Source organism: Entelurus aequoreus, linkage group LG19 (assembly GCF_033978785.1).
Source record: "Entelurus aequoreus isolate RoL-2023_Sb linkage group LG19, RoL_Eaeq_v1.1, whole genome shotgun sequence".
In the NCBI taxonomy this organism is placed as follows: domain Eukaryota; kingdom Metazoa; phylum Chordata; class Actinopteri; order Syngnathiformes; family Syngnathidae; genus Entelurus; species Entelurus aequoreus.
In genome coordinates this window covers 37,137,756-37,155,362 of record NC_084749.1, presented here as the reverse complement: position 1 = coordinate 37,155,362, position 17,607 = coordinate 37,137,756, and the positions used below count along the sequence as shown (strand labels likewise).

At 37.5% G+C, this 17,607-nt stretch overlaps 2 protein-coding genes across 13 annotated transcripts in view; both read right to left on the bottom strand.

Moving 5' to 3' along the window:
* Window positions 1-1,367: 1,367 nt before the first annotated feature.
* pex11g (peroxisomal biogenesis factor 11 gamma) lies at window positions 1,368-12,327 on the bottom strand. The gene is made up of 5 exons (XM_062027627.1): window positions 12,265-12,327; window positions 8,015-8,206; window positions 7,757-7,935; window positions 1,683-1,742; window positions 1,368-1,581 (listed from the first exon to the last, which is right to left on the bottom strand). The coding sequence occupies exons 1-5, from the start codon at window positions 12,325-12,327 to the stop codon at window positions 1,368-1,370; spliced, it is 708 nt and encodes a 235-aa protein (XP_061883611.1).
* si:ch73-40i7.2 (FYN-binding protein 1) overlaps window positions 11,806-17,607 on the bottom strand; it is a 67,362-nt gene continuing 61,560 nt past the window's right edge. For all 12 annotated transcript variants that reach the window (XM_062028453.1, XM_062028461.1, XM_062028459.1 and 9 more), the window contains 5 exons: window positions 15,522-15,687; window positions 14,348-14,381; window positions 13,042-13,079; window positions 12,265-12,942; window positions 11,806-11,902 (listed from right to left, as the gene is read on the bottom strand). In XM_062028453.1, coding sequence (XP_061884437.1) covers window positions 12,905-12,942; window positions 13,042-13,079; window positions 14,348-14,381; window positions 15,522-15,687 — 276 coding nt within the window. In that variant the 3' untranslated portion in view covers window positions 11,806-11,902; window positions 12,265-12,904. The remainder of the gene's footprint in view (window positions 11,903-12,264; window positions 12,943-13,041; window positions 13,080-14,347; window positions 14,382-15,521; window positions 15,688-17,607) is intronic.

The following is a 17,607-nucleotide window of genomic DNA, read 5'->3' as shown; positions in this document are numbered from 1 at the left end:
ACATGTCCAGCGCCATACGGTTTTGAAAGGTCATAAGGGAGGTGGCGGCGAGTTGATCAGCGGCGGCTTCAAGTCCGGCCTGTGTCCAATTTCCTAATCTCTGTACGTTGTAGTGGACGTAGTTTATTCTGTCAACATTCTTGTTAATCGTACACCACATGTAGACGGATGATTCGAATCCAGCTGCAACTTGATTTACCAATTTATAGTCGTCAGATACACCTCTTTGGACACTGATGGAACCAGATCTTTTCCATACATCCATATTTAAGTGTTACTTCTTTTGTATCTCCTATAGTCATATTTTCATCAGCTAATGTCTCGTCTGGTACAAAGTGCTTGCATTCGAGTGTCCTTGATGAGAGAGTCAGAGCGTTGACCATTCTCTCTGTTGAGACTCCCATAACATTCCTGAGATAAGGGCACAAAGCGGTGCTGGGCTGGGAGACAGCAGGTGGGGAGGAGGAAGGAGAGGAAGACAGCACTTCCGGGGGTTTGGGGGGAGACCGATCTAGGCTGAGCTAGGGAACGCTTGTGTACTGGATGGGGTCTCACGTTTGTCTTCAAAGCTTTGACAATAAACCACAAAATACCAACTACTGCCTGGCGATGAATTTAACCTTCAGCTTATTGCCATAAAAAGAATTTGGGAGTGACCAGCACCTTAAAATCCCTGGGAGGAAGAGCTGGTCAACGCAACGACACCTATTGCATCGATATAAGTTGGATCAACAACACTTTGCCAGTTTACATCACGTCTAGTTCTTTTCCAATGTTCAGGTATCAAACTGTTCAGGCGTGTTAACAATTCTCGTACAAATATTGATACATTTACTATGTGTAAGCAGTTAAGTAAGTTTCCTAACTGTTGTCCAGAGCCTAGCATGTTAATGCAGGTGTAATTATCTTTTGTCACATGTTTATCAAATATTGGTTTCTGCTTTGTTTCTTTGGTTACAGGGTAGATTTTGTCCCATGTAGTGCAATATATAGTTCTGAAAAGCTTAAAATATTTAAAAGTTGAATTGACACTTTATGAGCGAGTCCATTTTTGGGTCCAAAGAGTGTATTGTCAATCTTAAGGTTGCACAAGGGTTAAAATAGTCCAATGAGTGCATAACTCTCCTTTTAAATTAATATTTGTATAAAATGTTTGGCTTTGTTAAGCTTGATAACAAATAATGGCTACGTTGAAGGTTGTTTTATAGTAAAATATCCAGGAGTCACACACAAATGTAAACAAATTGTGCATTTTTATTATAAAAATGCTGAAATAATATGCACAAATAATCCAACTGATCATACACTAATATTAAATCTAAGATCATTTCTACATTCCAGTGCTGACCAAAGAGTGATAGAAATGACTAAGCGCTGCATGACTGGTTGCGATCTTCAACATTCCTCTGAATCCACATAGTCACAGAAGAGATGGTACCCATCAGCCCCACCAGCCAGGTGGGGAACCGACCCGCCCACAGGAAGCCATGTGGCATCCAGTGGACGGCGTTACTGAGGTCCGTCATATTCCCAACGATAGAAAGCAGTTCCGACTGCATCCGTCTGCGGAGCTCACGGTCCCTGGGGAAGAGTGTAAATAAACCAAATAACTCACATCCTGTAATTCCCTTTTTTTAAATGTGGCCAGATGATATGTTCCAAGAGAGCTGTAGAGACTCAACCTGCTTCCATCTAGCTCGCATCTCCTCTTTCTCCTGAGCAGCAGCAGAAGTCGGAGGGACCTGAAGAACACACAAGTCATGTCACTAATGACACAAAAGTACTAATTATTATTTCAATATAGTCCTGGTAACCAGTGTACTCTGCAGTGGACACTAATGTCCACTGAAGAGGACAGGAGTATCGCGTATTGGCCGATACTGTTATTGATCTAATACGCTATCGGCACAAATCATACATACTTGCTTATTTTGTGGAATGTTAGAAAAAGTTTGATCAAGTAAAATTACTCAGAGCAATGGTAGGTATAAAAACAACCTATTACCAACGGTAGGGCAGCACGGTGGAAGAAGGGTTAGTGCATCTGCCTCACAATACGAAGGTCCTGAGTAGTCGTGAGTTCAATCCCGGCCTCGGGATCTTTTGTGTGAAGTTTGCATGTTCTCCCCGTGACTGCGTGGGTTCCCTGCGGGTACTCCGGCTTCCTCCCACCTCCAAAGACATGCACCTGGGGATAGGTTGATTGGCAACACTAAATTGGCCCTAGTGTGTGATTGTGAGTGTGAATGTTGTCTGTCTATCTGTGTTGGCCCTGCGATGAGATGGCGACTTGTCCAGGGTGTACCCCGCCTTCCGCCCGATTGTAGCTGAGATAGGCTCCAGCGCCCCCCGCGACCCCGAAGGGAATAAGCGGTAGAAAATGGATGGATGGATGGATATTACCAACGGTATGGAATGGACATATGCTGTCTTAAAGGGGAACTGCACTTTTTTTTTTTCAAATTTTGCCTAACATTCGCAATCATGAGAGACTAGATGGGTCGGCATAGCTCAGTTGGTAGAGTGGCCGTGCCAGCAACTTGAGGGTTCCGGGTTCGATTCCCGCTTCCGCCATCCTAGTTACTGCCGTTGTGTTCTTGGGCAAGACACTTTACCCACCTGCTCCCAGTGCCACCCACAGTGGTTTAAATGTAACTTTGATATTGGGTTTCACTATGTAAAGCGCTTTGAGTCACTACAGTAAAGCGCTATATAAATATAATTCACTTCACAAGAAGATTTTTTTTTTTCTTTTTTTGCCTTCTCAAATTTTAGGTGGCTAGCAATTAGGGCTGGGCGATATGGCCTTTTTTTAATATCTCGATATTTTTAGGCCATATCGCGATACACGATATATATCTTGATATTTTGCCTTAGTCTTGAATGAACACTTGATGCATATAATCACAGCAGTATGATGATTCTATGTGTCTACATTAAAACATTCTTGTTCATACTGCATTAATATATGCTCATTTTAAACTTTCATGCAGAGAGGGAAATCACAACTAAGTCAATTGACCAAAACTGTATCTATTAATTAAACAGTTATTAAGCAGTGGCACAAACATTCATGTCATTTCAAAACAGAAAGTGCAAGATTGTCAGAGACATTTTAAAACAAGCTATTGGTGCACTTTTGTGCATGATGTCACTAAGAGGACAAATCAAAACAACACTAAATTGAAGTGCACTTTTTGTACAGAACGCCACTACAATAGTTTAAAACAAAGTGCACTTTTGTGCATGATGTCACACAAGATATTTCAATAACTGTCAAATAAAAATGAGCTGCATAATAGGAAATCAAATAGAGTACCGGTATGTCCTTCACTATGTGGTAGGTTCCGGTGGACGTTATCTCCTTATGTCGTTTTTTTTTTTTTCATACGGTGTTGACGTGGAAATGGTTGCCTCGGCATTTTGTTGGTGTGGTACCGAACGGAGATGTTGACACGCGGAGTTTCAAGCACTCTTCATTCTCTAGCAGGTGACTTTTCAAATGATGTTATAATTTAGCAGTAATGCTACTTTTTGTAGCAACGCTTTTGCTCCACATTTGACAAATGACGGTTGTCTGTTCGACATATTCCCATTTGACGCCAAACCGAGAGGGTGTATACGTACAGTATGAGACGTATGTAAGAAGGTGCGCTTGTTTATGTCTCTGTGAGAAGGAGAGAGTAGAAAGAGTGAGAAGAGGACGTGGCGAATTTGGTAGAGTGGCTGTGCCAGCAATCGGAGTGTTGCTGGTTACCGGGGTTTAATTCCCACCTTCTACCTTCCTAGTCACGTCCGTTGTGTCCTTGGGCAAGACACTTCACCCTTTGCCTCTGATGGCTGCTGGTTAGCGCCTTGCATGGCAGCTCCCGCCATCAGTGTGTGTGAATGGGTGAATGTGGAAATACTGTCAAAGTGCTTTGAGTACCTTGAAGGTAGAAAAGCGCTATACAAGTATAACCCATTTATCATTTAAGAGCCTGTAGTGTAATGCCCGCAGCTAAAAGCAAGTGCGTGAGAACGTATACTCGAATATCAAGATATAGTCATTTTCTATATCGCACAGAGACAAACCCGCGATATATCGAGTATATCGATATATCGCCCAGCCCTACTAGCAATGCAGCTAATGAGAGCAATCAATTATACGTCTAAATCACTTTAAAAATGCATTCAAAAACCGTCAACAATACTTCATTTACGTTCCGCGACCTGTATAATAACCAAGCTGTAGCGACATAGTTATTGTAAGTGCAAACACTCAAGAACTCTTTCTCTAGCGTGGTAACAATCGGCGTGCATCGGTATTAGCCTTAAAAGCTAACTTCAGTAAGACATAAGCTAGCTTCTACAACAACACGAAACTCAATTATTATTGTAACGCACAACAATGCCATAAGACACCAATCTGTACTGACTGAAAATCATGAACAATCTTATTACAGTATCTGTAAAGTATTAGCCCACATTTCATGTTTTGTTTGTATACAGCTAACCAGACAGTGTGTGTACTATAGTTGTAATAACAAGCATTATGTGCTGCGTGTATCATGATCGATATTAAAGTGACTCACTCGATGGACAGTTGTTCATCTGGTCCAGCTGGCCGAGGACGTTTCTTGTTGATTTTGGGTAAGCACTCAATTTATGTTGAAATAGCTTGGCTCCAAGCTCCATATTTATAGCGTCAAAATTTGCTTTCACCTCACTATCCTGGCTTCCATGTGCTTCAACGTCTCACTCTTCCTTTGTACTCTCTTCTATAAGCAGCAGTATATTTAACTTCAAAAGTATAACGTTTTGAATCCTTATTTGTCCAAAAATAGTTGTCTTTGTTTTATTTATATAACCCTTAATCACAAGTGTCTCAAAGGGCTGCACAAGCCACAACTCAGATCCCACATCAGGGCAAGAAAAAACTCAACCCATTGGACGGAGTGAGAAACCTTGGAGGAGACCAAGTCTGTTACCAAATCTGCCATGATTAGAACACACTAGGGTTGTACGATATACCGGATTTATTATAGTACCGCAATACTAATGAATCATATTCGGTACGATACCGCCTCTGAAAAGTACCGGTCCGCCACTCCTTTTTTGGCATCACAACATCTTCTTTTGTTTAAAAATGTTTTTATATTATGTTTATAAACTCAGGAAATATGTCCCTGGACATATGAGGACTTTGTATGATCCTGTAACTACTTGGTAGCTGATTGATACCTAAATTTGTGGTATCATCCAAAACTAATGGAAAGTATCAAACAACAGAAGAATAAGCGATTATTACATTTTAACAGAAGCATAGATAGAACATGTTAAAAGAGAAAGTAAGCAGATATTAACAGTAAATGAACAAGTAGATTAATAATAAATGTTCTACCACTTGTCTTTAATAATGTTGACAAAATAATAGAATGGAAAATGACACAATATGTTACTGCATAAGTCAGCAGCTAAATTAAGAACATTTGTTTGCTTACTTACTACTGAAATACAAGTTGTTTTGTATGTTCACTATTTTATTTTTATTTTTTTATATATGTATGTTCACTATTTTTTTTAAATTTATTATTATTATTATTATTATTTATTTTATTTTATTTTATTATTATTATTGGGGACGGCGTGGCGAAGTTGGTAAAGTGGCCGGGCCAGCAATCGGAGGGTTGCTGGTTACTGGGGTTCAATCCCCACCTTCTGCCATCCTAGTCATGTCCGTTGTGTCCTTGGGCAAGACACTTCACCCTTGCTCCTGATGGCTGCTGGTTAGTGCCTTGCATGGCAGCTCCCTCCATCAGTGTGTGAATGTGTGTGTGAATGGGTGAATGTGGAAAAACTGTCAAAGCGCTTTGAGTACCTTGAAGGTAGAAAAGCGCTATACAAGTATAACCCATTTATCATTTATTTATTTATTTAAGACAAATTTGCAATAAGAAACATATGTTTAATGTACCCTAAGATTTTTTGTTAAAATAAAGCCAATAATGCAATTTTTTGTGGTCCACTTCATTTGGAAATGTACCGAAAAGTATCGAAAAGATGTTGGTACCGGTACCAAAATATTGGTATCGGGACAACACTGGAACACACTTATGTTTAATTTCGGAAGTCGGTACACATTTGTTGCCAGAAGTCAGACATGCGCTGCTTTGGAAACAGAAATCCATGCGCGGAAAAAATCAGTCCCGGAAATGATTACAATGATCAAAATACGGTAAATATTGAACATATTACATACTGTTATGAACGTGTCTGTTACTACATTATATATAGACATGCAATGTGTATATAAAACGTTGCTGGATAGTTTTGAAGTTGTTTTAGCGGGCTTTGAAGGCTACAACGGTCACTCCCATTAGCCGCATCTTTCTAAAAAATTTTTTTTTTTAAAAGACGTGTGTTCTTGTCTCTCATAATGATTGTGAACGATAGGCAAAATTGCCAAAAAAGTGCAGTTCCTCTTTAAGTTGAAGTGGAGTTGTAATTGTTTTTGGCGACACCTAGTGGCAACAATATTATTAATATTAATAAGTTGAACAATCCGGACACGTTTGTTGCTGAATACTTTGTAAAACGCTGTTTGCCTTTGACACTAGAAATATTTGTTACTTGTTCATATTGAATATTGACAAATGTGCTGTTTTATACCGCAACACTGTTCAATTAAGGACATTAATTACCAATGTCTAGTAGGGGTGTGGGAAAAAATCGATTCGAATTCGAATCGCGATTCTCACATTGTGCGATTCAAAATCGATTCTCTTTTTTTTTTTAAATTGATTATTTGTTTTTATTTTATTTGTTCCATATTTTTTTATTTTTTTAAAATGAATCAATCCAACAAAACAATACACAGCAATACCATAACAATGCAATCCAATTCCAAAACCAAACCCGACGAAGCAACACTCAGAAATGCAATAAACAGCAATTGAGACACAAACACGACACAGAACAAACCAAAAGTAGTGAAACAAAAATGAATATTATCAACAACAGCATCAATATTAGTTACAATTTCAACATAGCAGTGATTAAAAATCCCTCATTGACATTATCATTAGACATTTCTAAAAAATAAAAAAAAAGAACAATACTCGCATCTCATAAGTTTGACAACACGCTGTGTCCAATATTTTCACAAAGATAAAATAAGTCATATTTTTGGTTCATTTAATAGTTAAAACAAATTTACATTATTGCAATCAGTTGATAAAACATTGTCCTTTACAATTATAAAAGCTTTTTACAAAAATCTACTACTCTGCTTGCATGTCAGCAGACTGGGGTAGATCCTGCTGAAATCCTATGTATTGAATGAATAGAAAATCGTTTTGAATCGGGAAAATATCGTTTTTGAATCGAGAATCGCGTTGAAACGAAAAAAATCGATTTTGAATCGAATCGTGACCCCAAGAATCGATATTGAATCGAATCGTGGGACACCCAAAGATTCACAGCCCTAATGTCTAGCTTGTGTGCCATTGTGGCCTTACCTGTTGTGTAGCGGCTAGCTCCTTTTGTAAACAACTTGACTAAAATACAAGAAAAGACCAACCTTGTGTGTTTATTAGTAGAGGACATTTAGATGTTAACTGGCTGTTCAGCGATGCACAAGTAGAACTGCTTGTATCGGAGAGTTTAGATACAAGCCAATATAACTGTTTTTTTTTTTGCTGGTATCCGATTGGGGCCAAATAAAGTTTGATCGATTAACTGGACTATTTCTGGTACACAAAAGAAAACATTTCACCTCAGTATGCCAAGCAGCAGCGAGGTTCCCCACAGCGCGTTGCTTAAGTGCCACCAAGGATCAGACTTTGCTTGAATGAGGTGAGCATCTGCTGCCCAGGCCACGTGTTCACACGGGTAGTACAGCTGGTCGGCCACATTCTCAAGGACCGATATCCAGCGCACGGCTCCGTCTTCCTCCTTTGGGCGACACACAACATCGGTAACATTAAAAAACTTGCGCAAAGACAAATTATTGTGATTGTTTCGCATCATCAACCTTAGCACCAAATCCGTAAGTGTGGGTATAAACCAGCATGGGGAGATCATCAAAAAGTCTCAGCACTGTCCTGCAGTGATTTAGCTGAGCAGACAACAGCAGAAGGCTTTTTCCGAGGTTAGGAGACGAACCATCTGTCTTGCAGGAAAGAATGCCTCCGACGAACTGGGAGCCGTAACAAAGCGTCCTGATCTGCAAGGAAGAGGTTGGCGTCAGAAGCCGTAGCATCACATATTTGATTTGTCCATTTTGAAAGCAATGTGTTTGTTTGAAACCTGAAAAGAAAACTTAGGTGCAGGCAAGAGCACTTGAATCTAGGAAGGTGCCGATCGATCTGGGCGATTTTTGTGAAAAAGTATGTGATCGCCATTGCCAATTAATGGCGATCACAAAAACCAATCTCTCTGGCTGACACTGTGACACGGATGACACGCGGCAAGCAGCTGATTATGTTTCTTCATACACTGTGTAAAGTCGCTCCCTTAAAGTTTTAATAATCACCTCCATTACAGCAAATAAACGGCATTTGTTGGAACCTCTAAGGGGAACTACACTTTTTTTAAAATCTTTCTTATAATTCAGAGTCCGTATGAGAGACAAGAACATGTTTTTTTTTGCATTCTAACTCATAAACGTAAATTAAAGTCTGCTTACAATGGAGTCAACTAGAGGTCCTCTATTTCGCACATAAAGCCCTCTAAATAAACATCCAAAAACCACCAACAATACTCCATTTAAATTTTGTGACCTGAATATTAACCAACTATTAGCAATATTTTTTTATAAGCGCTAATGTTAAGGATCAATTTCTAGCAGGGCATTGTCACAGAGAGCTAACTTCCTTATGCTGCTGTATTGGCGTCATCAGCTGGTGAGCTGCTTCCTCGCCTCGGAGCTCGTGAAAGTTTATTCTGAATTGTAAATCATACCTCTCACCTGGATAGTAAAAGGATGAGGACATAGCCAGACAAGTTGGTCAACTTTGACAACCTATTTAGACCCAGAAATAAAAGCTGCTTGACCACACCCCTTTTTTTCCCGCGAGGATAATGAGTCATCGTTTATCTAAACACGAATATATCAACATTGTAACAGTCGGATTCCCAGTTACAGCAGACACTGTACAGTAAGTGATGTTTTACTATGTTTGTTGGCTCTCATGAAGTCTGCAGTGAGTAATAATCAGTTATGTTGTTAAAGGAACGTTGTGATGCGTTTTTAAACGATTGTGCTGCCTTATGCTAAAAATGACAAGAAATGTGCAAATATTACATGTTATTATTAATGTGTCTGTTACTACATATTACATCATAGTCATTCACATCGACGTCCCACTGGGGTGAGTTTTTCCTTGCCCGTAGGTGGGCTCTGTACCGAGGATGTCGTTGTGGCTTGTGCAGCCCTTTGAGACACTTGTGATTTAGGGCTATACAAATAAACATTGATTGATTGATTGATTGAGATGTTTGTACAGCTCTGGTAATGGGTACATTCGCACCCACCTGCACAAATGTACTTCAAAATTTAACAATCAAAATAAATGACTTTTTTTTTGTTTACTAGGGCATGCATATATAATATGCATTAGTTTGACCATTTAAAATCAACGATAATAAAAAGGAGATGCTTGGAAATAGCATAAAAATGCCCAAAAAACTTGGAAAAATGCGATTCATAGCGTTACTTTTTGGTGTAACCATCATGAGCGTTCTGTTCAGGTATATTTCTTCTATATTTTGATAAATCATCATATTTATGTATTAATAAATTTAAATAGGTATTGATCAATCTTTAAGCTGTGTGTATTTTATTTCAGTTTGCTTTTGACATTTTATTTAGAATTGTAGTTGAAACTTTTACAACCTTGTGTTGCACTCATGATGGCGTAACCAAACTAGATTTCAATTAATGATCTTATTTTGAATATTTATTCCCTTTTTTACATTTAGTATATTTAAATTAGGGCTGCAACAACTAATCGATTAAATCGATCAAAATCGATTATAAAAATAGTTGGCGATTAATTTAGTCATCGATTTGTTGGATCTATGCTATGTGCAGAGGCAATTTTTTATTTTATTTTTTTATTATTTTTTTTTTATATAAACCTTTATTTATAAACTGCAACATGTACAAACAGCTGAGAAACAATATTCAAAATAAGTATGGTGCCAGTATGCTGTTTTTTCCCCAAGAAAATACTGGAAAGAATAGAAATGTAGTTTGTCTCTTTTATCCGATTATTAATCGATTAATCGAAGCAATAATCGACAGATTAATCGATTATCAAATTAATCGTTAGTTGCAGCCCTAATTTAAATATTCATTTATAAACATTGAATACATTTCAAATATCAATAAAATGCAATTGCCTTCATCTTATAGGGTAATGTTTAGTTACACCAAGTCATGAGCGTAACACTAAGCTTCATCACTTTGACTTGTAATATCTCTAATTCTGGTGGTGTTTTATGCTTTTTGGAACATGTACTAAACATATAATACAATAAAGTCCCATATAAAATTATGTTTCTAGCAATACTTTAATATTGCCTTTGAAAATAACACTCCAATGTCCATTAGTGGAGCTGTATTGAAAGTAACACTCCAATGTCCATTAGTGGAGCTGTACACATATATACTTACAGCATGTATATAAAATGTTGAGGTGTTTGGATATTTTTTTAAGCGCTTTATAGGCAGAATAGAGCGACTCCTATATGCTCCATTATAAGCAGACTTTTGCTCACATTTATTCACTAATTAGAATGCATACAAAACAGAAAAGCATACGTGTGCTTGTCTCACATAAGGATTGTGAATGACAGGCACAAGTTAAAAGAAAAAAAGGTGCAGTTCCCCTTTATGTATCCTTATCAAGTGTTATTATCACTGGAGGACAGGCTAAATGAGTTAGGATAGGCTTTATTTTATATAAAATCCTATGAATCTCTAACCTGACTCTCGCCAGATCCTTGTAGTTTGCTGAGCTCCACACAAGGATCTGGGAGTTCTCAATAGGAGATGTATTTCAGAAGGCGGGGCCTTGTAAAAAAAATAATTGTATGTAATTGGATAAACCACTTGTCGGTTATCTTGAATGACGTGCTACTTCAACCACTCACATCGAAATCAACCTGTGACGCTGATGAAAGCAACGCTGGGGAATCCAAACCCGGTCGGAAGAAGAGCTAAAACTTCCTTGCCACCAAATAAATGCCTTCAAAACGGTTCTCTGTTCATCTTTTAAAGAATTCATATTCGATTGATTCGACAAAACAGTTGCAGTAGCAGAATCAATGTCAGCACACGACGCGGTGAGGGCTGCGTGCCGCCATTGTTGTTTGAATCAAACAGTCGCTTCCGCGCTAGGTCACATCTATGAAATCCCGCCCGGCGATCCTGATTGGTTCATTATTTTTTGCTATCAGGAAGGAATTCGCAATTCCTTCGAGCCCAGATCCTTGTGTGGAGCTCAGCGAACTACAAGAGTCTGGCGAGAGTCAGGTTAATGAATCTCAACATTAATTTGACAATAAAAAGGTGTGCATGCCACTAAAATGCTAGCCCTACTAATAGGAAGTGGAATTAAGTTTCTAGGTCACATGACCTGGAATCAACTATGAAAAAGTATATAAAATACAATAAATTATAAAATAATGTATGTGCACGACATTTTAAGGACGGGCTAATTTTCTGACTTTCTTATAGATTCATAGGTGTTTTGATATAGAAGATAAACATTTTACATTTTATAAAAAATCTTCTACAAATTTATTGACGGTCCCTACGTGTAAACGACCAGTATTGAGAGCGTCATTTCTCATGGGAGCTCCCCGCAGCATGAGCGACAAGTCCGGCCACGGTGAGGGGGCGCTTCCAATGGAGCTACGGAAGCGAATATTTTATTAGTAGATTGCACAGTACAGTACATATTTCGTACAATTGACCACTAAATGGTAACACCCGAATACGTTTTTCAACTTGTTTAAGTCAGGGTCCACGTTAATCAATTCATGGTACAAATATACACTATCAGCATAATACAGTCATCACACAAGTTAATCATCAACGTGCCAACGTGAAACCAACTATACCGCGTTGATTACGTTTATAGATCCATAACTTAACACACATGTTGATATTTTTCCACATTGAAGGAAAATAATTAATTGAGAACAAATCATTAGAATCATATTGAGCGTTTACAGGTAGATAATGCAACTACGTAATTTGCGTAGTTTACTCACGATTCGATCTGTTCCTCTGTAAGACTCCAACTCTCGGACAAGGCAGTCTACTGAGTCCTGCATGTCTGAAGTGTAAATGTACACATTACCAAAAATAAAAGAAACATATAATAGTCATTTTAGTACTTTCAAGGCATTATGACGTTTATTTTTATTTTCTCCAGCTGGACTTTGACCAGGAAACAACCCTTCGATATTCTTCTTCTTCTTCAGTTGATGTCTCGTGAATTCGCTTTTGCACAGCGGACGTAACTTACTGCCCTCTAACGTTCATAAAGTATATCGCTTCAATTACAAGCATGACTAATAGCTTGTTTTGTAGATTGTTGTTATTCAAGATATTTGGGGAGAAAAAAAACAAAACCTAATTGAGGTAAACAAGCAGTATTCATTTAACAGATTATAAATATCACACAAAAGTTAACTTAAATAGGAGTATTTATCAAAAGTACCTATGAGGTCAGGTAAAAACACTTCAAGAATAGTGTGTCCATTTTATACAGTTTGAATAAGTACAGTAAGTGTGCAGATTATTTTATTGTTTGAGTTAACACAATATTACATTTTTGACAGTTAGAAAAAGAGGTTTTGTTTCTCAGGTTTTACTTGATTTCTTAGTAAGCTTGTATGTTGACGTGGTTTAGTAATCGGTGTGCGGGGAGTCGTTGGCATGGCGATCTGAAAGGCAAAACAAGAAAATAGATCAACTGAACTTCTGTTCAAACTGAATGACTTTAATCAGAAGAAAAAAAGGAAGAATAAGATAAGATAACTCACCTCTTAAATTATCGATGTCATCATAAATATCCCCATCCCTGCAAACGAGGATTAATCATAATTATAGTTAGTTTTTTTGATATAACATGTTCTGTGACACAGTAACTACAACAACATATCATGAAAGTAGAATTGTCTCACATCAACTTATATATATCAATATGATATTAATACATATGCATGTGTTAATAAATATACAAATACAAATGTGATATACAAATAAATAAATAATTTGTATAAATAAACGTGTATTTGTAAATATATTTTTGAGATTTTAATATAAATATGCTTGATTTTGTATTTGTACTTGTATTGAATTTGCATATGTGGATCGCTTTTTTGCTTTTGTGTCGATGAGACATTGCTACACAAACCAGATGCACAAATACATGTGGAGTTACGCACTCCCCTGAACAACCAGCAGAGGGCAGATGTGTTGTAGTAGTGCCATGGTTGTATCTACTAGATAGTTTAGTCAGTCACTCAGCTTTTACAGGTGTTGATGTGATGACAACATCTGGCAACGTTAGCCAGCTAGCAGCTAACGAAGTAGAGCTAAGGCCAAGGCTATTAAGGCCTACTTCACTAGCAGTAGTAGTACTGAAATGCTGTATCTGTACATTACTGGAGGATCTTTGTTTTCTCCGACTTCCACTTTTACTTCATTAGATACTTTGGATGTTGCCAGACGTCGTTGTCACATCAACACCTGTAAAAGCTGAGTGACTGACTAAACTATCTAGTAGATATAACCATGGTACTACTACAACACACCTGAAACAGTTATCAGTACTAGTTATTACTTACCCATCCATTTAATCCACAATATGACCCTCCCTAGTGTGCCTCTGATTGGCTCGCCAGTGTCTGACCATGTCTGTGACCCAGACCACTCTGGCTGCAGTGCCCTCTGCTGGTTGTTCAGGGGAGTGTGTAACTCCACATTTACGGTATCTAGTTTGTGGTAGGAATGTCTCATTGACACAAAAGCAAAAAAGCGATCCACATATGCAAGTTCATGCAAAGTCACACTTTTATATTTACACATTTTATTTGTATATACGGTATTTTCAAATGTCAAAAATATATTTACAAATATGCGTTCATTTATACAAATTATTTATTTATTTGTATATAACATTTGTATTTGTATATTTACTAATATATGCATATGTATTAATATCATATTGATATATATAAGTTGATGTGAGACAATTCTACTTCCATAACATATGGTAGCGCCATCAAAAATAGTAATCAAATTGTGTTTTTACACCAAAATCTGCAATGAAGAGGATTCACTTACAATGGAAGAAGAAGGTTTCTTGACACATAACCAGCTGTAAGAAAAAAACAAATCACAAAATATATTTTTTAGATTTTATCCATAGTGCTGTATTCACTCAAATGTTTTTCCTTTGAAATAAAGACATCACCTATACGGACAAGTTATCACAAATATTGACAGTGCTCATATCTGTCTGAAAGTAAGCATTGATCAATCATAAACATATAGAATATAATTCAGTGGAACCCATTAAAATGCTTATTTCTGATCCTCAATATCAGGGGTGTTCGAAGTGCGACGCAGGTGCCATTTGCAGCCCTCAACTGTTTTTTTATTCGCCCATGACATATTGTGAAGAGAAAATAAACACGTACCAGATTAATACTTTACAACAAAAATAATAAAATAAAATAATTAAGCCGGTCTATATCCTCCCAAAAATAAGACTTAAAAACCAAAAAGGCCGACAAATAAATAGTCTTACTACTTATGGTTGTCATAGTGATCATGTGTACAAGTTTAGTTTTTTTGTGTGCTAAAGCTTGGCAGAATAATAATAGCATCAGTAAATAATAATATGAATGATAATAATCTAAATATATGATAAGATAATATCTCAAGGGGTTATTAGATTAGATATCATACTAATTTGTTCTATTTCCTACCTATGTTTTGTTCTACAGATATTGATTGACTTACATTGTATTGGTTTCAGTATCTTCCATGTGTAATAATTAATCCTAGTAGAAGAAATACATACTTAAAATATTTCACGCAAAGAGCAGTGATGATTAATTTGGGTCGCCGCCTGTCATCCAGCCAAACCAGTTGAGAAGTAATCCTCTAAACCTAAATATATATGCCTTCCAAAGTTATTCATTTTGAATTCAGTTTTGCACATTAAGACACTATTTGGGGGACCAAAAATAACATTTTGACTTTTCTGTTGTATCATTAGCTCTTGTGCTCTTTTTCCGCTGCGGATCGTGCCATCAAACCATTGCCTATTTAAATTGATAAACAAAAAAAAATGTATTAGTTTACTTTAAAGCAGATTAAATAAATCTGTGAATATGCCGCCTACAATTAAACGTCAAATTTGTTTTGTTTCTCGACTGAAGAAAATGTTGCCATTTTTTTCACACTGCTTGTGACGATACAATGACAATGAAGTTGCGATGCATTCACTTACATTTTCCTGATGCGCGGTTGTGGCACAGAGCTTTCTTGCTGTTGGTAAACTGAATGACATCCAGAACCTCGCCGTGCGTCACATGGAGGTCTTTCCCCCTTGGCTTCTTCATGACACCGTTAGGGTCCACCATCATAGTGTGCATTACCCGGAGTGGACCCTCGTACTGAGACACAATGGAACCTTTTAACCGTGGACATGTCACAGTCATGGACATTTGCTGGACAACATATCAGGGGCTGTCAAACTTTTTTCACCAAATACCACCTCAGAAAAAAACTTGGCTCTACAAGTACCACCATAATGACCAACATTAAAATACACTAGCGTAGTAGGCCTAAATATTCATAAAAAACAAGGCAGAGGTTTGATTTAAGTATAAAGTTTATTTAATTTGCTCAACCACTGTAACATTACATACAGTTGGAACAGTAACACCCGATCTGATTTTAGGTGAAAAAAACACTGTGCTTTAATCATGTGGTTATTTGGCGTACCACGAGATGGAGCCCTCGTACCAATAATGGTACACGTACCACAGTTTGAGAATAACTGCTGTATATTAATTTCAATGTTACTAACCAATTTATTATTCAGTGCAGAACCTAAATACTGAAATAACTTAAAAATAAGACAACCCTTTTTTTTAAAGACCATGTATATATATATATATATATATATATATATATATATATATATATATATATATATATATATATATATATATATATATATATATATATATATATATATATATATATAAGATCAAGTTGTTATTGTCTATAACAATTGTTTTTTAGTAGGAAAATGTAAAATATTGATTATTTCTAAAAAAAAAAAAATAATATTTGCAGACTGGAATATATATATATATATATATATATATATATATATATATATATATATATATATATATATATATATATATATATATATATATATATATATATATATATATATATATATATATATATATATATATATGTAAGGAAGGGATAGTAGTTCTTTTAGAGTTGGGACACAATGGACAGATTCCGGCCAGAGAATCCTTTAATCATCTTTATTGTTGATTTAAATGTGTATGGTTTTGTGTGTGTGTGTGTGTGTGTGTGGTATTTAGTCGTCAACGCACACAAGGCTGGCTGCCACCACTGATTGAAACCGGCTATTCTGACAAAGACGTGCTTTAAAGGGGAAATGACGTCACAGATTGACCTATCAACCTAAATGCATAGGAACATTACAAAACTGGTTAAAGGCACACAATAGGCTTTCGTACACAGCCGCCCCCAACTGTCCGTATGGCAGTTGAAACTAGAAGAAAGTCTATGAGGTAGTGTCCTCGTCATCAAGAGGTGGAAGCATGATCAGTCGGGCGACTGGGCGAAGGTAGGTGCGATTCTTCACTTGTATTCTGGCAGTCCAGACCCGTCCATCTGCTCCTGGATGTGTGAGTGATCCGTCCTACAGGCCACGATCCTCGGGGGAGTTGAGGATCCACTATCAAGACAACTTGACCAGCCAAAAGGGTCTTGCCATCGTTCCTCCACTTGTTACGTTCTTGCAGAAAATCCACGGCGGAAGGTGGGGATGAAGCACCAGCATCAGCCGCCCCATGAAGGGAGCTAGCTGTCTCTTGTAGAAGCTGTTTCTATGTGGAGAACTTACTGAAATCAGTAAGCTGAGTGGATGAAGCACAGGAAATAGTTCCAACGAAGGCGGATTTCCTCAGCTCTGTGGCATCCGGTTCCAGGTCAGATGTAGGCAAATTGGGCCACTCATTTTCTGGCAGGTAAAGGAAGTGCGGCCCCTTATTCCAGCGGTGCTCTTGGATCATTTCCCAGGTTGACCACTTGTCAAGGAGATCTGCAGGCTGGATCTGGTCATCCCAGCCAAGGTTGGACTTCCACATATCTTGGATGAGCACCTTACACCGAGTGGTAAATGGTACAATGCATCCTAGGGGGTCATAAAGCTTGGCCAGGACACTGTAGACATTTCGAAGAGTGGCAGCTGATGATTCTGTTGTGTGACGCTTGAAACTCAGAGTGTCATTCAAACAATCCCAGCATAGTCCAAGAGTGGG